The sequence below is a fragment of the Marmota flaviventris genome, chromosome 8, assembly GCF_047511675.1.
Source record: "Marmota flaviventris isolate mMarFla1 chromosome 8, mMarFla1.hap1, whole genome shotgun sequence".
NCBI lineage: Eukaryota > Metazoa > Chordata > Mammalia > Rodentia > Sciuridae > Marmota > Marmota flaviventris.
This window is the reverse complement of record NC_092505.1, coordinates 99,104,005-99,127,451: the sequence shown is the minus strand read 5'-3', so window position 1 is coordinate 99,127,451 and position 23,447 is coordinate 99,104,005. Positions and strand designations below refer to the sequence as shown.

General features: G+C 32.5%; 1 protein-coding gene across 1 annotated transcript in view; it reads right to left on the bottom strand.

Annotated features, from left to right (window-relative positions):
* Window positions 1-23,447, bottom strand: part of Zbbx (zinc finger B-box domain containing) — a 189,314-nt gene that overhangs the window by 17,139 nt on the left and 148,728 nt on the right. Inside the window, exons 15-18 of the mRNA XM_027942150.2 lie at window positions 19,666-19,967; window positions 11,476-11,629; window positions 6,791-6,907; window positions 170-427 (exon numbers count right to left, since the gene is read on the bottom strand). Coding sequence (XP_027797951.2) covers window positions 170-427; window positions 6,791-6,907; window positions 11,476-11,629; window positions 19,666-19,967 — 831 coding nt within the window. The remainder of the gene's footprint in view (window positions 1-169; window positions 428-6,790; window positions 6,908-11,475; window positions 11,630-19,665; window positions 19,968-23,447) is intronic.

The following is a 23,447-nucleotide window of genomic DNA, read 5'->3' as shown; positions in this document are numbered from 1 at the left end:
GCATTTTAGAACTTTTTCAGGGTGTTAGCAAGATGTATCCAAAGTTGATAGCTGAAGAAAGAAAGGAAAGACCTGTTTTGCTTGCTTGTTTTTAAGAATAAGGTGAAGAACGTAACAGAGGACAAAGTTAACATTATCTAGAGTGAAGAAAAAAAAAAAAAAGCATTACCTGCATGATTTCTCAGCACATCTAATTCTTTTTCCAAACTCTCTAAAGTTTGTTGATCAGCTGTGTTATCTAAGAAAGGTTCATTCTGGCCAGTAATATCAATATATTCAATTTCTAAAATTTCCGAAGCAGCTCTAGATAATGATCGAACAGCTGCACTTCTTGGTCGAGGCTGAGAGGATGAAAGGCAGTTGGAGCTGTTTTTAACAGAGTTGGAAAGTGGTAAATTTGCTGTTGAAGGTCTCTGTGACTTCTGGCCTAAAACAAAAAGAAAAAGAATCCAATCAACTGTTTTTAAAATTTTGAGTATTTTGCAATATAAAATACCAGCTTCCTGAAGACAGAGCAGTGAATATAATGCAACAAATTTTATGAGAAAATCAGGCTCAGGATATAGCTCAATGGTAGAACACTTACCTGGCATGAGGCAAGACCCTGGGCTCAAACCCAAGACCAAAACAAAATGAACAAACAAAAAATGGATTTCAAATATTATGCGAAAACTGACTGTTGATTTTCATCCCCTGTCACAAAGACCAAAAAAAAAAAAAAAAACCTTCTGAGTATTTTCCCTATTTTTTAATATTTAGAAGCAAATTGATTTCACTATCACTAAAGCAAAATATCTATAAAACAAGTCAACTTCAGACCAGCACAACACACAATCTTCTAGTCCATCCCAAATTCAAGTATGTATCTCACAAGAGAAAACAACCTCTACGATGAACATGAGGCCACTTCCTAGTGAATCAATTGTATTGACAGTGTGTAATCTATTCTTTTATTTAAAAATATGGAGAATAAACAGTCTAATATACAAAATCTGTGTGAAATTTTAGAAAAACACAGTTTTTAAACTAAGTGAGATCACATCTATAATTTTCCTATAAGAAGTCTGATCTGTTTGCTGTGTACTAAGTCTGACCTGTATCTCTGATGTGCTTTTTTCTCTGTATTCTGACAGTTCACTTTCCATTGCCTTATAGGGTACTTTAGTATACAAATTCCAGAAGCACAGACCTAAGTCAGGTTATTACTTTATTCAACTAAGATGGCCACTCTTTTATCTGTTTAAAAGTTTGGTTTAGTTGGATACTTCAACACTAAGCATTTTTTGTTGATGTCGTTTTGCTTTTGTTTTTAATAGTAGGGAAAAGAATCCTTTCAAATCCTATGCAACATAACTAATTTGTAATTTTGTATTTCTCACAAAATACTCTTTAATAAAGGCCAAGGGAATTTTCAAGAACAGATTTAAAAAATTCACAGCATCGGTAAATTTTTAAATGTACTAAATTATTTTTCTGATTTAGAAATATATTCATAGTAAACATAAATACATTTATTTATTAACATATTTATGGTAATCATTTTGCATTCTCTTAACACAAACTGGCTTTGTGTAAAATATTAGATTTTTTAAAGAAGTGCAATTGTCATTCTCATGAAAAACATGATTTGACTGAACATATGCTATGTAACATTACGCCCACTCTTGTTGATTCAAAGGAAAATGCAAAATTCAAAAAAGTGGCTACATTCAGTCATCCTATATAAAACATTTAATGACTATTGAGTTCATCTTCTTTTTCCTTAGCTGGAAAAACTTACTTTGAATGTAGCTAACCTTAAGAAGCATTTGGTTGCAGTATGTAATTGTTTAAGCAATTAAAGCTGAGTGAGGTTAAGTTCCAAAGGGCACCAATTTTAATGAACATTGAAGAAATTAATTTTTAAAATATTTTTTGTGGGAATAAAATTAGGAATAAATTAAAATAAGATTCTGGCCCTTTTGTGTGTGTTTGTGCTCAGAAACAATTCTGAAGAAAAATAACTAATAAAAAATGTGCGTATATGTTTAAAATATATGTATGTATATAAATATTCTAAAGAATTATTTTAATGACTTGAATTTAGAAGTGGTTTTCTCTTTTATGTGCTATATTGCAAAGAATGGATATTTCGTTCACAGCCATCATGCAAGCTTGTCGCTCTTATATGGAAGCCAGTGGGTACCAGAGGAAATTTATACAGAACTCAGAGGACCTGGGAGTATGGGTAAACCACACTCTTCTTCTGTATTATAATATTTCTCAGTCAAGGTAAAACTTGAAGAAATTTAGTACTCTTATTAAAATAAAACAAACAAAAAGATGATACTATTAGTAAGAACTGGACTTCTTCCATCTCAGAAAAATATGAAGTTAGAATAATTTAAAATAATGTAGATGCCCTTCAGAAAACTCAGGAGAGCACAACACTTGCTGAATTCTTACAACAACATCTGGTTGCCACAGTATTTGAAGCTAATTGTTCCCAAAAGAGAGAAAAGGTACACAGGGGATGGGTCAGACTTATGCTTAACACACAGCAAATAGACAGACCATATTTCTTACTGGAAATATGTTCAAGGGTAATTTAAAGTAACCAAATCACAGGATGAGATAGAAGGAATCCCAATTTGGTTGTTGATTTTGTTTACTTATTGTTCATTTAGGAAAACATGTCATTCTTTCTAGTATTTAATTTGCAAGCTTATTAATATTATTGCTATGGTTAAGGATTGACACATTGACTGGCATTAATGAAAAATGCCACTGTTGAGGCAATCATTCCATAATAAAAAATAGCCTACTTTGTAGATTACAAACATAAGAAACTACTTTTAGAGAAACTTGTGCCATCATGGGCAATATAATCTAAAAAATGATTCATGCCAATCTCAGCTAACCACAAATAAAACAAAATTAATTTTTCTCGGTGTTACCTAAAGAATATATGTCCCATGATTACCAATTAAACTATGCTGAATATTGATGAGATGAAATACAGTGGTATTAGTTAATGGGCATAAAAATACAGATAGATATAAAATAGGAATCACTCCTTGAATAGTATTTAATACGGCACTCTATTATTGCAATTCTAAATATAACATTAGAACTTGATAAAACACATATCAACAGGCTTTTGGGGTAGCATTTTAGTAACAAATAATTATATGTTACTAAATATGCTACCAAAATGTTACTAAATATGTCAAAGGACACATTATTTTAAGCCTGAATAAAGTTGGCAAAACATTGTCCATTGACATTCTTGTTCCATTATGTAAACTGCTGAGCGTTCATACATTAAAAAACAAACAAACAAACAGAAATTCAATTTCTAAGAGTTCTAGAAAATATAAGGAAATTTTATTGAGTAGTATTGGCTTAGTTGAAAAAAAAAATGCTAAGCTAAGGAGCTAAGAACATCATTGTCACATCTCACTGAATTAGAAATCAGCTTATGACCTAGACACAGATAGTAATCCATATCACACCTATAAAATTAAGGAATAAAACAGTATAATGTCTTAAATCTCCTTAAACTCTGAGAACTTGTGAATTAATGCTCAGCCTGAGTCAATTATAAAATCGTTAATTAATTCTTTGAGTTAATTAATTCAGGGTATTCAAAGTGAATGAGACATTACCCCTACCCTCAAATTTCATTCCAAATGAATACTCAAGCTTTCTATCCTATTTCCCTCTTTCAGAAATACACACTGAAGACTTACAAGGTTCTAGCCCCCATTCTACATTGAAGGCACACTAACAAGAAGACTAGCTAGTCCTTGCTTTTTTTCTAAGCAAGGTGGGGATAGCAGAAAACCCTACAAATAAGATAATGTCTGTGATATGTTCTATGAGAAAGAATAGAAGGACTCAAGAGACTAGAGTTAAATAGCATACTGAAAGCCCTATCTAAGGAGGTAAAATCGGGACTAAGACTGGTGAAAGAACCAGTCATATGAAGAAAGGTCCAAGGATGGAGTGAAAGGTTGCAGCAGAGCATCCTGGACAAGCATATTTTAGAATATACTAAGAAAGGCATGACCTACCTAAGAACAGAGAGGATCCACTTGGCTACAGGGTAGAAAATATGCAGTTAGGAGAGAAGGGTAACCAACTCATATATTGCTGTGTGATGCGTAGAATGAATATAATTTTTTTCTACCTTTCTTGGGAAGTTTTGGAATGCTTTTAGGCAGGAAAAATCATGCGATGCTATTTAAGTTTTAAATTTATTGAAAGTATGTTTCACTTCCTACAAACTATAAATATAAATAATTTTATGACTGTAAGGATAAACAATTTACTCACTGACTACAAACAGTAGAATTTGATGAGAAGAAATCATAGTAAGATGGTTTGGGGAGGGGTAAAAATGAAATTGGGAGACAAATGAGAGATGACAGGCAACTGGCTTGGGCTTATCTTGAGCAGTGAAGATGGAAGTGTTTAGGTTTGTGCTGGCTTTTGGAGCTGAAATCAGCGGGATTTGCCTATGAATAAGCTGCAGCCACTCAAGGTGACTCCTAGGTTTCAGGCCTGATCAAGGTTTGGGTGCCCTTGCTATATACAGAGACAGGAAGATGGGGTGGAAGAGGAGTAACTTTTAGCAGGGGGTGGAGAGTATCAATGTACTTGTTGCTAATCACATAAGTATTACAATGTATATATAGTCATAAATTTTAAAATCTTAGAAAAATTGGAATCCCTTTCTATGCTGGCATCAGTTCAGAATATAAGATTTCTATAACTTGCAATATTTCCGGAACATTTTATTTTATTTCAGGCTACTATCTCTGTCCAGAAAGGCATTTTGCAACTCCCCTCACTGATAAATGTTATTACTTTTTAAAGACTTAACTAAAATGTCACATACTCTCTAACATCTTGCATATCTATATTTTCAGTGACAGTCATTATTCATCATCTCTATTCCTAAATAAAATGCAAATATATATTATTACTGACAGTATGTGCTATCATTAATTACCTATCAATTTCCAAAAATTACATCATTCATACTTTTTATAAGTTTATCACTTATGCATTTACATATTTATACAACTGTTTCTCAAAATATAAATTTTGAAGTATCTATATCAGCATTACAATTAATTGTTGATAAATTCAAATTTGAGGGCCTTACCTCAGCCTAAATGAATCAGAATCACTAAGAGTGAGATATAGAAATCAGCATTACATCTGTTTCCCAGTTGATTATGCTCACTTTGAGGTTGGAGAATCTCAGGCCATAGAGACAAGGGTATCACCAGGATTTTCATAGCAAATTATTGACACACACTGATCTGCCCAAATTGATACTTAAATACTTTTAAATACTTAAAAGTATTTGGCTATTTATTAAAAATTTGTCTTAGTAACAAATTTTTCATAGCATGCATTATGAATTTATTTTTATCAATATAGTGACTTAAAACAGTTCCTTCTGATTGCCTTAGATAGAAGTTACCAGAATTTTTGAAGCTTCTCTGGAATTTGATGTGAGAATAGGTACCTAATTATAGAGCCAAAATTTTTTTTATCATAACTGGATGGTTTTTCTTCTAAAAAACATTTATAACTGACAGATTCTCAACATAAATGCATATTGAAGGAATCTCAGCTAGCCAAGAGATTTAATCATAGGGTTTCGGGCAAGAGAGCCATATAAATCTTATATACGTGAACAAATCATATGTAATTAAATATCAGGTTTTAAGAGAGTCTTTAAACCAAGGCAATTAGCTCACTGTGTCAAGGATTCCTCCTCAATTGTAAGCTCCCTAAGGTCTATCAGGAGGACTTAGGTATCCCTTAATTCCCAGGACCTAGCATAGTGTTCACATACTCAACACCAGTGCATTGAATTGCCTTAATTCATGAGTTATCTACTGCAACTTTATGCCAAGTACAGAGTAAAGCAAACATACTTTAAGCAGGTGTAAATGAATAACAGAAATGACATAATAATGCTAGTGATGCACACATTAGGAAAATATTACAATGATCATTCGATATGTCAAAATTATCTTATGTAAAAACCATGAAATCATTTTGAAATCAAAATCCCATGGATAACACATACAGCAATTATTAGAACCAAACAACTTGCAAAACCAGTTCTAAGGAATAATCTTAATCTAGGACATTTGTTTTACATATGGCTAAATCCAATCAAGAGTACAAGAAATCTGGTATGAATATACTGCTTCCTGAGTGCATTATGAAATTCAGTGTGTATTTTATACGGATCACTCAGGATAGACTATCTTAAGCTGCAAGTTGCAAATAGTGTTATCTAACACATTGTTGCAGAAAACAGCTAAGACTAGAATTCATGATTTTGAGAGAAATAATACGTATACTTACTTACTCAATGTTTTAGTTTGGTTTGGTTTGGTTTTTTTGGAAGAAAAATTCTAGGAAATTTAGTTAAAATAATTATAATTGCAAAATCTAATATTCAGGTGCCTAGTAAACTGCTGAGGAAAAAAATACTAAATAAAATGACCCACAGGGCTGGGGATGTGGCTCAAGTGGTAGCGCAATCGCCTGGCATGCGCGCTGCCCGGGTTCGATCCTTAGCACCACATACAAACAAAGATTTTGTGTCCGCCGAGAACTGAAAAATAAATATTAAAAAACTAACTCTCTCTCTCTCTCTCTCTCTCTCTCTCTCTCTCTCTCTCTCTCCCTCCCCCTCTTTAAAAAAAATAAAAATAAAAAATAAAATAAAATAAAATGACCCACAAAGATGGTATCGCTACCTTGTATCCAGCCTTACCCTTTTTTTGCTTGTATACACTTGATGAAAGAGACTGGAAACTCTGCACAAGACCACAGGCAACTGCATTATTAGCATGTACACTTAAGCTACTTTCTGGGATCCATTCTCTATCTCCTGAAATGGAAAAATGGTTGAAATAATATAAAGTATAGAATTAGGCAAATCAATGTGATTGGTTTATTATATTATCTTACTGAACGATATTCATCTGAATTAAGGAATACATATTTAAAAAGATGTATTATGAAATAAAGAATCTCATAAAAACCATTAAATTCATAAATCTTGATTAAAAAGAAAAAGTAAACTAAAATTGCAAATATAATCATGCATATTGAAGAGAAATAAATATTTTTTGAAAGATAAAAAATACAACATAAGGTATAATACTTTACACATGAATACACATGTTTAAACACATAGAAAACGAAATAATATAAAAAACACCAAGATCCAGCTTTATAAACAAAATTACAAAATCAAGAAGTAAGGCCTGATGATAGACATCTGTAATTCCAGAAACTCAGGAAGCTGAGGCAGGAGAATTGCACAACTTGAGACAAGACTGGGCAATTTAGCAAGACCATATCTCAAAATAAAAAATTAAAAAAAGGCTGGGTGTGTGGGCTGAGGCTGTAGCTCAGTGGTAAAGTGCTTGCCTTGCATGTGTGAGACACTAGATTCAATCCTTAGCACCACATAAAAATAAATAAAGATACTGTGTACTGTGTGTTCATTTACAACCAAATAAATATATTTTTTAAAAATGGCTGGAAAAAACATAAAAAATAAAAAATGGCTGAGTGTGTAGCTTAGTGGCAGAGCACTCATGTGTGAGGCCCTGAGTTCAATCCCTAGTACCAAAAAAAAGAAAGAAAGAAATGATAAATTTGAATATATACATGCATATTGAGTCAGTAATTAAAAAAAAAAAAGTTTCTCACACACGAAAAAATCCCAGACCTAATGGCTTTATGGTGAGGTCAGACAAACATTTAAAGAAGAACAAATAACAATCCTTCTTAAATGTTTTCAAAGATCTATAATGCCAGCATTACCCTGACACCAAAGCCACACAAAGACACTACAAGAAAAGAAAGATTTAGACCAATATCTCTTACAAGCAGTGATGAAAGAAATCGTCCACAAAATACTAGCAAACAAAACTCAGCAGCACACTAAAAGGAATATACTACACGACCAGGATTTGTTCCTAGAATATAAGGAATGTTTAACATATGAACATCGATCACATTGATCAGTGTAATACACCAAACCTTAACTGAATAATTGATGTGTAAAATATACTTCACAAAATTCAATACCATCTTTCAATAAAAGCTCTCAGCAAAATAGCAAGAGTTAGAGATTACCACCACATAATCCATTCCATATGAAAACCCAAAGAAAGCATGATGTGTAATAGTGAAATACTGAAAGCTTTTTTTTTTTTTCAAGCTCTGGAACAAGTAAAGGACAGCTGGCTTTCAACACTTCTATTCAATATAGTAAAATATATCCTGTGAAATTAGGCAAAAAAAAAGAAAAAGGCTGGGGGGGGGGGGGTTGCACCCACATCAGAAACGAAGACATAAAATCATCTCTGTTCAAAAATACGATCTTATTTGTTAGAAAACCCTAGAATTTCCACACACACACACACACACACACGCGCGCGCGCACATACACACAAATTTAAATAGAGATAATAAAGGAACTCAGCAAAATAGGCTAAAAAGTCAACAGGCAAAAGTCAACTACATTTCTTTATACTAGCAATGAACACCCTAAAATAGAAATTAAGAAAATAATTTTGTTTATACTACCATAACAAGTAATAAAATATCTAGGAGTCAACCAAGGAGATAAAACCTTTACACAATGAAAAATGAAAACATTGATGAAAAAAATAAAAGAAAACATAAATACATAGTCATGGACATGACCTAGTAGTGCTAAGATGTCAAAAGTACCAAAAGCAATTTATAGACTAAATGCAATCCCTACCAAAAGCTCAATGATATTTTTTGCAGAAGTAGAAAAACCCATCCTACAATTCATATAGAATCACAAATGACCCTGAATAGTCAAAACAATCTTGAAACACAAGAACAAAGCTGAAAGATACCTCCTGATCTTATAATGTACTATAATGACACAGTAATCAAAACAGTGTTGTACTGACCAATGGAAGAGAATATAGAACCCAGAAGTAAACCCTCATGGCAAAATTATTGTTGTTAGTTGACAAAAATTGAATACATTTAGGGTACACAATATGATTCTTTGAAGTTGAATAAATTGTGAAATAGATAAAATTAAGCTAATTAACATATGCCTTACTTCACAATACATACCTTTTTTTTCCTAAACTGGGAATTGAAACCAGGGTCTCAAACATGCCAGGCAAGCACTTCATCATTAAGCAGCTAACATCCCTAACACAACCTGTACTTTTATGTCTGGTAAAAACACTTAAAATCTATTCTTTTAGTCAAATAATTTTTGACACCAATGTTTAGATCATTAAATGGAGAAAAAAACAGTCTATTCAACAAAAGGTGCTAAAAAACCTTAAATCCATATGCAAATGAGTGAATGTGGACTTTTATCTAATATCAACTATGAAAATTAACTAAAAATGGATGAAGATATAAATCTAAGAAATAAAACTATAGAACTCTTAGGAGAAAACAAGGACCAAAGTTTCAAAATATTGGATCTGGAAATGATTTCTTGGACTTGGTATAAAAGGCACATGAAACAAAAGAAAAAAAATAGACAAAAATAACATTAAGAAAAAAAAATTCTTCACCAAAAAATACTACCAGCTGGGCATGATGAAGCATATCCATAGTCCTAGGAACTCAGGAGACTGAGGTAGGAGTGGACAAGTTTGAAGCTACCCTCAGCAACTTAGCAAGGCCCTATGGAACTTGGTGAGACCCTGTCTCAAAATAAAAACTAAAAAGATTGGGGATGTAGCTCAGTGGATTAGCACCCTGAATTCAATCCCCAGTACTCCCCACCTCCTCAAAAAAAAAGCAAGTCACAGAATGATAGAGAAAATAACTTGCAAATAATATTACTATCCAGAATTCAAAAAAGAATTACTCAAAAAAACAAAACAAAAAACACCCAACCTGACCAAAAAAATGAGCAAGGGATTTGAATAGATATCACCTCATAGATGCCATCCAAATGACTAATATGCATGTGGACAGATGCTTAGTATCATGAATCATTTGGGAAATGTAAATCTAAACTACAAGTAACTACAAAGACACACCACCTAAGACTCAGGAAGATTACTATCATCCATAAAACCAAAAATAATACTAGTTGTCAAGGATATGGAACAATTAGAACTCTTGAACACTGTTGATGGAAATGTAAATAACTAAGAATCAATAAAATCAACAACATTAAGCTTATTTTCTACATAATTAAAATAGTACAGCCACTGTGGCAAATAGTATAGTAACTCCTCAAAAATCTAAAAATCAAATTACCATATGATCCAGCCATTCTACTTTTGGGTATATCCCCCAAAGAAATGAGAGCAGTATCTTAAGGAGATACCTGTACACATACATGTTCACAGCATCATTACTTACCACAGTGGAAGGCAGGAGCAGCACAAAGTACACTGATGGATGAATGGGTAAAAAAAAGTGGTAAACTATACAATGGGATATTATCCAGCCATAAAACAGAATTTTTAAAAGTCTTTTTCTCTAAAAAGTGGCTTTTAAACTATGTCCCATAGAGTCTTGGAAGTTTGGAGGAATTAATAAAAAAGCTGGAATGAGAGAGCTTAATTCAGACCTTCTATCCTCACTTTTGTATATTTTATTTTATTTTTTTAAAGAAAGAAAACTCAGATACATGCAACAACATGCATGAAACTAGAGGATGTTATGCAAGGTGAAATAAGCCAATCACACACACATTAAAAAAAAATACTGCATGATTCCACTTATGTGAATGAAGGATAATAATCAAAACAATAAAAGAATAATCAAAACAATAAAAACAGTAGAAGGATGATTGTCAAGGATTGAGGGAAGGAGAAGATGGGGAGTTATTGTTTAATGAGTGTAGAGTTTCAGCTTTACAAGAAGAAAAGGGTTCTGGAGATGGATGCTGATGAAGGTTGTAAAACATTATGAATGCATTTAGAACCAATGATCTGTAAGCTAAAAGATGATTAAGATGCTAAATTTTAAGTGATGTGTATTTTACCGAGATACAGAAGATTAAAGAAAAAAGGAAATTATAGCTATGTCTCAGTAATTTCACAGATCCTAAGATTTTAAGACTTGTTTTTAAGATTAAATTTAAGGATCTTCCTATAATACTTAGCTGATGAAGTAATTCAGAGGGTTTACATTATTTTATAATATAGTGAAGGCCACACTCTAAACTCTGAAAAGAATCTTTCCCCAATTTCATGATAGTGATGTTTTTTTTTTTCCCCAAATTTTGATAGCAGCATTAGGTGTAAACATACAGTAACTCACACTGAGCTAATTATTTTAGGGAGACAAAAAGGAAGTTATTTTATTCATTGCATAGAATTGTCCAGTATTTCCATCAATGACAAGAGACTGTTTTTAAAAAGTGTGTTAGAGATTTGTTAGGTTGGTCCATACGTCATCTGATTTCATGTCCAAATTTACCTGCAAGTGTAATCCTAGTACTGGAATGGTTGCATTCTAAACTATAAGAAGGAATTAAGTTGAGTTTTTCATTTTTATCAAAAGTAAAGAATCTCTCAAGTCCTTGATATGGTTCAGTTATAGGTTTACTTCTGAGGGCTATTTCTTGTAACAACTAGGAAACAAAATATTCAACAAAATTAAGTTTATTTTCTTCTTTATTATAACAAAGAACTGCATTCATTCATCAAACATCTTACCATGTACTATGTGGCATAAATTATGCTCTCATTAAGTTCTAACAGTGGAGACATAAATAACACAATATTAATAGATAATAAGTTCTGAAGAGTGTATAAACCACAATCATAGTAATTATCTGAATGCTGTCATCAATGCAAGGAGAATGAATATCATAAAATAAAATTAAAATTTCCTTTCTCCCTTCTTTACTTTCTTCTCTCCATGTCTTCATACCTAAATTGTCTGGAATACAGAGTTCCTTTCATATGTGGTGCGATTGACCTAGTATATTGACCTAGTATATTATACATACAATAATTTCAAAGATGCAAGTAAAATACCAGGGAAAATACGTCTGATCTGACAATGGTCAGGGATAAAATCCAAGTTAACAAAACACTCATCTTGAGGCAAATATACAAGCAAGAAAATGAGAAGTAATTAACAAAGTTTATGTAGCTATAAACTAGCAGAATTGGGCTTTGAACATGGGCCTTGCTAATTTGAAACCAAGGCTTATTCCATCACCATATTATTCTGTTTTTGTATATGTTCTTATTCTTGGATAGGATACAACTGTGATTGAATATAACATATGAATATAGTAGGAAGCATATTAGCAAATCAAAAGTGAGAGCTATAGATGGCTTAAGATATAATCACAGTGACTTTCCATATTTAAAAATTCCCTGATGAATCTAATTAATGCCCAAATATAGCCTATTTCAAGGGATTAAAGAATACAAAGCAAATGCTATAACTCTTTGCAAATTTACAAATCATATAAATGAGAAAATATAAAACGAAGCTAGTGACCAATAAAACATGCCATTCAAAGACAAATCTAAATCCATTCTTTTCAGAACATCTTTGTGACTCTCAGATATTGATCAGAACAGAATTCCTTCAGATCTATACGATTGCAAATCTGGAAGTTTTAAAAAGTCTTGCTTTACATATAGGGAAAGTTATACAAGGTTATGTTTTGTTTTGTCCAAACTCACAAAGCTAACTATTAATAGCCATGAATCCAGAACCAAGGACCTCTGACGGGTCCATGTTTTTCCCAAAGCTACCAGTAAGTCCTTCATTCCTCAGGAAAGTTCTACCTCATGAAAATTGAAGAGGGAAATTAAGATCCTTACAACTCAATTTGGGTGTCAGGAAATGCTAATCAAGAACATGAATTTTCTTCTGGACACAATAGATACCTAAGTAATTTCTGCTTAGGGAATGGCCTCTCCTAGGATAAAAGGAGATTTAAAAAAAACACTCCAGGTCTCATCATTAGGGTTGAAAAGAAAGTGAATATATTCAAGGGCAAGAATTGGGTCTGCAAACTATGAAGTACCAATTTTTCTGATGTCAACTTTAGAAAGCTCTGCTTACTTTACAGCTCCCCTCTTGGTCGCTTTCTGTTTTGTATGTCTACAGCTTTGAGCTCTCTCTTGCTGTGACCCAACACTTTAACCCATTGTAGAAATCAGCCATCTCCTGGAAGATGCTCAGACAGAATCTGGGCCACTCAGTCTGAATCCTATTAAGTGGAAGATAATTTCTATGAAACTATTTACACTTTTTTATTCCTCACTTAAAATTATGTTGGAGTGCATTAAAATATTTTATTTATAGAAGAGCAATTATCAAGTTGCAGACCCTTAAATCTGTTGAAGACTCCTTTACAATTCTTTGACAGATTCTTCCAACAAAGTATAAGTTTTTCAATCCAATATCCCCCATGAGAAAAAGTCAGGCTTTACATACAACTACTTTGCTACAGTCCAGAACTACATTCAGACTGACCTAATTGAAATAAACAAGCACCACATAAGCCATTTTACCACAGTCGCTGTGCTTGATAATTTCAGCAGGTTCAAGCTGGTAAGAACTTTATGTATCCCAGATGTTTACATGCTTTTCTAGATTGTTAAGTGATCTAGGTTTTGTCAGAATATATTATGTTCTGAACAATTTAAAATGTTAAATGGAATAAAACTAGAATGTACCCAAACAATATATACCTTTTACTAAATATCTAAACTTAGTGATAAACCTTATAAACTGATGTTGTGGTTTAGATATGAGGTATCCCCAAAAAGCTCATGTGTGAGACAATTCAAGAACACTGAGAGATGAAATAATTAGATGGTTAGAGTTGTGACCTAATTGGTGGATTAATCCACTGATATGAATTAACTGGATGGTAACTGTAAGCAGGTAGGGTGTGGATGGAGGAGGTATCTTACAGGGAAGCAGCTTTCAGGGTATATATTTTATCACTGGTAAATGGAGTTCTTTCTCTCTCTGCTTTCTAGTTGCCAGGTCCTGAGCTGCTGTCCTTCAACATGCCCTTCCACCATGATGTTCTGACTCACCTTGGGCCCAGAACAATGGATTGGTTGACCATGGACTGAGACCTCTGAAACCATGAGCCCCAAATAAACTTTTCCTCCTCTACATTGATCTTCTCAGGTCTTTTGATCACAGAAATAAAAAAAAAAAACTAACTAAATCAATCAAATAGGATGGTATGCTCATATAAAAGAAGTATAAGAACACTGCTGGGAATTGGGGATGCAATATAAGTCATAGCTTTTCTTGACAGACCATGATTAATTGCAGGAAGTGAAGATGAGATACAAGTTACTGGATTAACTACCTACTGGATTAGTAACCCACTTCCCTTGGAAACTGGATTGGAAAATGGGCAGGGCCTAATAGGCATGCATGTTTCCTTATTCCTGTTCTATTGAACAGAAAGGAATTAAAGGGAAAGCTTTTTACAGTGAATTTATCCAGGAAGACATGGATAACAGAAGCAGGGAAGGATAAGACACCATTGAGAACTTACTGGTAAAGAAGAGGTCAAAATAAAGGAGATTGCCATCTGAAACAGATGCAAATACCTACACAAAAGGAGACTGATATACATGTACAGAGAGAAGGAAATACCTTAGCAGAATAATGAGTTAAATTATTTTAAGGCAATATCCCTGTCCCGATGATATCAAACTCTAGTATCCCTAACCACTAAAGTTATTCTTTTTTCCATGGAGAGAACTGACTACAAGATTGGAGAAACTCACTGGCATGGTTCATTGGAAAACTGCAGTCTCCTTCAGGTGAAGCTTATTCTCTCCCCTTGGAAATATGAGGGCAAAGGAATATGTAGTCCTCTCCAAAACATCACCTGACTATTGATGACATGGACTTGGGACTGTCCTCACCTAAAATTGTGGGTAACTACTGTCTTCCTGAAAAATAGCTAAGGAACAAACATGTTGTACTAAGCCAAAATCAAGACAGTTAGGCTACACTGAATCATTTTAACAACCAGATGGATAATATTAAAAAATTCTCTTTAGGCTCTCAAATAAATCTGTTGAGGATGTTTTCATAAATTTCAATAATGACTTCCTGAATACTTACTATGTGTAAATCACTGTACTCAATTATGTAATCACTCACCACCTTAACAAAAAGCACATTTTTATAATAGTAATTTCAGGAATCAAACGACAGTTAGTAACACTGTAAAATTTTTGTTTTAATTGTGAAGTACTTTTAAAATGTAAATATATGACACATAAATTTTGTCAAATTAATATGCTCCAGATATTTGTACCACAAAACCTTTTAGACTTTGTAGATATTTATGTTGACATTAACATATCCTATTCCAGTGCATGTTTCTGATTACTATCATTTCTGAGTGTATTCATAAAAGTTACAATTATCTTAAATGTTTGCAAAAACTGAGCTAGGTTCTCTGGCACTCCTATAATCCTAGCTACTCAGGAGGCTGAGACAAGAGGATCAGGATCGTTACTTCAAGGCCAGGTCAGCAATTTATTTAGACCCAGTCTAAACATAAAAAATTTTAAAAAGGGTTGAGGATGTAACTTGGTGTTAGTGTCCCTAGGTTCAACCCCAAGTATAGAAAGAAAAAATGTCACACTTACACTCTATGTATTTTTTCACAGTTATATGTTTACATTATATTTTTGATCTGTATCCATGTGTATGATAGAAGTTCCCTTTCCTTCATTTTAACTGGTACATTGGTTTGCATTTTATATAGACTACCAATGATTATATTACCTGTGGTATTTGTAAAATGTATTTTATTAGCATTATGGGAGATGTACTTTACTAATGATTTGATTTTTTTTTTAATTTATCAAAAGCTTTATCACATCCATTGAGCTACTGAATTTTTGAGAAAAAGCTAATTGAGTTCCTTTTTCACATAAGGTACTGGATTTGGTTTGCTATTATTTTATGACATCTAAATTTGTATTTTGGAAAATAATCTTTTCCCAGTTTCTCTATTAATGTTATACTAGCCTCAGAAAATAATTGGGGAATTTTCTCTTCTTTTCTATTCTTCATAAGAGGTTGAATAATTTAAATTATCAATTCTTTAATGGCTTATTAAAATTTACCTCCAAAACTTAACCTATGTCTTACTTTTTTTTTTATTTTATTTTTTTTTTTTATGAAAGGAAAGGAGTTAAGAAGACAATAGATGAATGTCTGCTAGTTGAAATGCTTTTATGGTGTCTAGTCCATTTTGTGTTACAACAATAGAATATCATAAAACATGCAAGTTTTAAAGAAAATAATTTTATTTCTTAAAATTGTGGAGGCCAGAAAGTCATCTAGTGAGAAATTTCACGTTGTATGATGACCTAACCACTTCAAATGTCCTACCTCCCCACTCCAGTCGTCTGAATATTGAGCTCCAAACTTGAGCACTTAAGTCATATTTATAAAACATCTAGCTTTTTTTCAAAATTTTTGAAAGTACTGTTTTAATGCTATAAGTAACTAACAATTTGAACATTATATCATTCACTGTTCTGACTTAACATATACTGTTTATTTGTAATTTCTTCATTTTTTTTTTTTTTTTTGGTCAACATGTCCAAACATAATATGTAGTCTTAATATGGTAGACTTTAGCCTTTTACAAAACAGCTTTAATTGCACTGATACTATTTATCACTTTTTGTCTTAGTAATTTCTGTACTTAACATCATTATTTTTTTCTATATCTTTGAGTTTGGTTAATTATCATTGTTTTATTATTTATGAGTCAGGTTCATAACTCATTAATTTTCACTCTATATTTTCTTGCATTTATGGTTACATGTGCTTCATAAACTATAATAGTTACATCCCAAGAAACCCACCATTAAAATGAAAATATTATAAAGTTGAAAATGCATTTAATACATGTAACCTGACAAACATCATAGCTTAGCAACACATCACAATGTAAAGTAACTAACTTTGAGCTACAGCTCAAGGTCACTACCTAGTATTGTGAACAAATATCATATCAAATATCCAGAAAAAGGACAACATGCAAAAATTGAAGTATGGTTTCTGCTAATTGCGTATCGTTTGGGGTCACATTTAATGTCAAATATTTAAAATTTATTTCTTAATCCAAACTTATTTGAATTGTGTTTAATTTTCTTACCATTTTGTTATTAATTTATAATTTATTTTACTGTGGTTGAAAAAAACAGTGTCTGATATAATTTCTTTAGGATTTGTTGAGACTTTCCTTGTAGCTTTGTTTTGGCAATGAGTTATAAAACTGTATTTTGTAAATGTTCTATGTGTTTCTGCAAAGAATACACATTCTCTAATTATTACAGGGTTAATACTTTTTCCTGTAAGCTGATTTACATTGTTCAAATTTTCTCTATTTTCACAAGTTAAAAAAAATCCTATTGGTTTGATGGGTCTGTCAGTGATATTATGTAGTTTTGTCCATTTTTGCTACAATATATCTGAGGTTATATTAATAGATACCTACAAGTTCAGATTTCATTTAATTTTCCTGACAAATAATTCATTTTACATACATTGTAATTCCCTTTGCTTTTATTTAAGATAATGCTTTTATTATCTTAAAGTTCTCATTATTTTTTTTAAGTTAATGCTTTTCTTTACTCTCAAACTTTTCCTCATGTTTAATTTTAAATAAGTTTATGGTTTAAAACAACCATCTAGATTGTTTGTATATCCAAACTTAGAATCTGTATCTAACTTCAGATTATACAATTTAATCTGTTCACACTTTAATCTGTTCACAGCTATTCTAATTACTTATATGCTTAAATTTATTTCTGTCAACTTACTCTTTCTATTTGTCTTCAAGAACCGTGAAAGGTCTGAAATTTATCCTCTTTGCAAATCTTTACCCTATCTTCTGGCAAACGATACAAGACTTCTTGGTCAGAGACAAAGGAGATTATTATTCAGAGCTAAAGCAGTTGTCTAAGTATCACTAATTTGAAATTGGTATTCCAAGGACCCAATTTCTAGAACATTGTGACAACAACTTGGTAGGTTAGGCAGACTTACTATTCAGAACTAAAGAGTAGGCTCTGTATGCTAGGATGCTTTTCCTATAACCCAGCCCACCCCCACCCGTATGAGCAGGTTTTACCAAGTCACCTTCATAATACCCTGTGTGGTAATTGGAAAATTGGTTTTCTTCTGTTTTATTCACTGAAATTCATGCAGTGATCATTTGTTTTCATTTGTAAATTGGGGATATAAGATCTTCTAAGGTGGAACTTTATTTGGGGAATTCTATTGTTGGATAAACTATAGGAAGGTCTTTCTAGAAGACATTAGGATTTACTTCTATCAGATACATAAGTCTATTATTAATAGGAATGATTTGACAATGACATTAATCTCTTAACTTGGAGATTTCAAATATATTGAATAGGTATATAAAGACCAACACTTTGTGATTCTGCAACCTGAACACTCAGAAAATGAGAAATTATACCCCATCTGATTCAAATGTTAAAAAAAAAAAAGAATGGGATCCTAATTAGAAAAAATTATACTCCATGTTTGTATAATATGTGAGAATACAATCTACTGTTATGTATATCTAAAAAGAACAAATAAAATTTTAAAATTATATAAACAAAGACCTATACTAAATGAATGCCTGAGATTTTCATTTTTCATGATAGAAGTTGTACTGATTGAACTACCCCAAATCTTATATATCAGTTTCCTTTCATCTTGTTATACATATGATTATTTCTTCTGATGCATTCCTTTAGGGATCTAAGCATTTTTTTATTAGAGCATTATAGTTATACATAAGTAGTTGGGTCCATTTTGACAAAATCATACACATGTGGAATTTTATTTCAATGGGATCTAAGTTTTTTCAGAGGTCTCAATTTCTCATTTTACAAAGAAACAACATAAGTTACAAAGTAGGCAGAGAAAGCCAATTGCCCAAGAAAAGTAACAGCAACCCAAATAGTCATTCTTCTGTACTTAGGGTTATTATTTCAGTTTAGGTTTCTGGAGATATATCTTAAATAATTATTAAAGATTATGAACATGTTTGATAACCCAACTTCCAAAGAATTTACTATTAATAATCACAATTACTGAAAACATCTACTATATATCATTAAGGAATAAATTTTAGTCTTAAAATCTGGCAACAATAAAATAAAGAGCTACATTATGTTTATCTACTCTGAGAAGAAACAGACCAAAAAAAAAAAAAAAAAAAATCCACCACCATTGCCTTATTAGTCCTAATTCTTAAAGAATTAATTTCTTTCCCTTATATTATACCACAGAAATTAGTTCTATCTATGTATCTACATTATTTCATTTTGACCAAGATATAACAAAACCTGTAGGATTTATTATATTATTTGTAAAAATGAATTTCATTTGTAAAAGCAATAGCACTCTTATATGAGGTGGGCCTTAAAATTCTGACCTGTAAGTCATTGAGTTTTATCCTTCACATGAGTTACTCTTCAGCCACCACATGATAATAAAAGGCAGTACATTTTAACTTCAATAGAAAATAGCATTTGAAAACATGTTATGTCAAAGTGACATTTTCCTATGAAAATTCCTTATACTAATGTTAATATAATAAACATAATAGAAATTTACCAGTGGTGATTCTGTAGTTTTAGAAGAGTTTGGTCTTTCATGAAGATTGCTAGATTCCAAGGATTCTTTGATGTGTTGAGATAATTTCTCCTCAACAGAAGGTTTATCTAAATCTATATTTGTCAAGGAATCCTTCCTCTCAAGAGATGTACAGGAATCATCAGACTTTTGGTTACTTTCTGTATCTATCTGTTTGTCTTTGAAATTTCCTTTAAAAGAGCTGTTTTCCCCTATTTTTCCGATGTTGAGATAATAAACATCAGGATCCATAATGTTGTCAAAATCTACATATGAAGTTCCTGCTGTTGAAAACACATATTTATAAAAAGTAAAGAGATTCAAATAAGTTAATTAATTTAAATGTTAATAAAATAGAAATTTTGTGATAAAAATTTTACCAATAAAGCCTTCTTTTATCCAAATTTCTTTCCTGATTGGTTCAGCATGAAAATACTTTTACTATACTTATGTTCATAAATGGCAATCATAATTTATTTATACAGGCAAACATTAGTAATGGGACTAATAGAAGGAGGCAAGATGTTATTTTTGCAATGAAATCTTGAAATTAATGCAAAGTTTTATTTTGGCCTGCAGTTCAGTTCCCATTTCTTCTCAGATTTTCCAACTGCAATTCATAAGAATTAATGCAAATGAAACCATTGTCCACTGTCGCTTTGTCCCATCGACCTAAACACTCAGACCTTTCACCCACCCAGGGATGCCATTTGCAGGGCTGCGCGAAATAACCACACAAGAGACAGAAATACCTTTTTGTGTGAGTGGGGGTGTGTGTGACTGCTCCTCTGACCTTAAGGGTCCGCAGAAAGAGACAGAGAGCACATGCTGACCCCTTTTATTGAGGAGAAGCTATTCAAATGAGGCAAGGGGTCAGGTTTCAAGGGGCTGAGTCTAGCTTCATGATGTCTGCTATCAACAGGTTGACTGACATCTGGGTAGGCCACACCCAAGGGCACAGTAAGAGAAGGGGATACACAAAGGATGTTTCCATGGAACATTCTATCCCAAACCCGGCAAGAGGTAATATTACAAAGGAATAGGTGAGCATAGCTCCACCCATGGGGCTATAGGAAGGCATGCCCATGCACAAAGACATAGTGGCTCGCACCCTAAAAGATTGGGGCAATTTTCTGGGTTACCTAGGCAACCAGATCACAGAGTGACTTATGACAATGATGCCACACCAATTAGAAGGGGAGACAGACGCAGTCACGTGCTAGTCAGCCTCCCACAGTCCACAATTTACCTCCTTTCCCTAGCATGGTTAGTGATAAGGAGAGGGCAAAGGGAAATCTACCCAGTGAAAGAACAGCAGCAGTTGGAGGCACAGAAAATGTGTAGCTGGGACACCTTCCTCTAGAAAGTTACAAAATGAGCGAGATCATATTAGTCACCCACCTCATTAAGTCTTCTTTAAATAAATCACTTGGTGTAGATAATTGGTTTTCAATCTACTGCACAATGGAATCATGTGAAGGTGCTCTTTAAAACTGACTGTGTATAGGCCTGACCCCAAACCAATTAAATCAGACACTGGAGGTGAAACTCAAGCGCTGGCCTTTTTTCCCCCCTTCCCCTACCAAATTCTTCTGGTGATTATAAAGCACAGCCAGAGTGGTGAAATACTGGTTAAGACTTTCTGAAGAATGACAATTCTTTAATGATTTTTGCATTCCTTTGTTTTTATTATAAATAAAAGTACATATGCTATTTTGGTATTGAATAGAGCTTTATCTGATTATCCCTTACTCTCTTTACAAAACAAATATCTCTATAAATAGACTACCTAAAATAGTAGAGGCTTTGACTAGACTTATCTCTCCAATAATGTGAATTCTGCTTTACATTCCAAAAGATTTCGTTGTTATGTTCAAATGTTTACATTCATGGTAATTACACATGGTATGTAGAACTTTCACTTCTGACTACAGCAGTTCTTAAATATCACAAAAATATTATGAGAAATAAATAATGTGTACATCAGAAAAATACTTTTATAAGAACATTATTAAGGCTTCTACAGTAGTACTATACTTCTCTGTTAAAATTATCTGATTTTTATAGAAATTATCTGATTTTTCATTAGAAAAAGAAGCCATTTCTTATGTTGAATTTTCTACAACTACCTTCAATAATATTTTAAGGTTGTAAAATTCTACTACAGTCATTGTCATTGAAAAAGTGAAAAAATAGTCTTTTAATAATGTTTAAAATGCAATGTAAGAAGCCTTTTAAATATTTAACTTAGTCTATTCATGGAAAGCCTGGTGCAGTGGTGCATGCCTGCAATTCCAGCACCTCTGGAATCTGAGGCAGCAGGATCGTGAGTTCTAAGCCAGCCTCAGCAAAAGTAAGGTGCTAAGCAACTCAGTGAGACCCTGTCTCTAAATAAAGTATAAAAAAATAGGAATGGGATGTGACTCAGTGATCAAGTGCCCGAGTTCAATTCTTGGTATCCCCCCCACAAAAAAAGCCCTATTGTGTTATAAATATTATGTGTCTTAATTCAATACTCAACAACCAATTATTCTTATGAATCACTTGGGTTGAAGAAGAAAAATCATATGATCATAGTGAAGCATTCTGTTAAAAGCATTTGACAAAATCTAACCCCTATTCATGATAAAAACTCTCAGCCATCTGAAAAGAGAAGAGAATTTCCTTAATTTGATAAAGAACATCTCCAAATGTCTTAACCACTAACCTTATGCTTAATAGTAAGAAACAAGAGCTTTTCTGCTAAGATCAGGAATAAGAAAATAATATCCCTTCCTTCCATTCCTTTTCAACATTGTACTAGAATTCCTACTTAATCCAATAAGATGGGGAAAGGAAATGAAAGTACTAAATGATAAGGATATCTGTCTTTATTCCCTGATGACTTGATTGTCTACGTAGAAAATTCTGAAAATATCACCATCACCCAAAATCAGGCTTGAACTTATAACCAATTATAGCAAGGATGCAGAATATGAGATTAAAGTATAAAAGTCTATCTCTTTCCTATAAACTAGTAATGAATAACTGGATTTAAAACTGAAAACTCAAGACCATTTATATTAGCAACCCCCTATCCCCCAAAATAAAATACCTAGATAAAAATCTAATAAAATATGTATAATGTCTGTATGAAGAAAACTATAAGGTTCTGATGAAAGATATCAAATAACTAATTAGACAAATATTTCATGTTTCTGGATAAGAAGATTCGATATTTAAAGATGTCAATTCTTCCCAATTTGATCTGTAGATTTCGTGTCATCTCAATAAAACTCCTAGTTTAATTTGGTGACTATTGACAAACTCATTCTAAAGTTTTTATGGAGAGGAAAACAAACCCAAAGAGGCATCACAATATTAAGGAAAGAGCAGTTAGAGGACTGACACCATCCAACTTCAATAATTACTATAAATATACAATAATTATATGGCTTGGTATTGGTAAAAATAGATAAAAAGATCATTGGAAGACGACACAAGACCCAGAATATATAAATAAATAAAACTAAGTAATCTTTGAAAAAGGAGCAAAGACTGTCTATTGAAGAGAAGATTGTCTTTTCAACAAATGATGGTGGTGCACAAGAAAACCACACAAGAAAAAAAATGAACATAGACACAGACTTTGCAACTTTCACAAAAATGAACTCAAAATGGAGAATAGACCTATATATAAAATGCAAAACACAGAATAAGACATAGATGATCTTGCATATGGCAATAAATTTTGAGACACAATGCCAAAGAAATAATAAGATGAA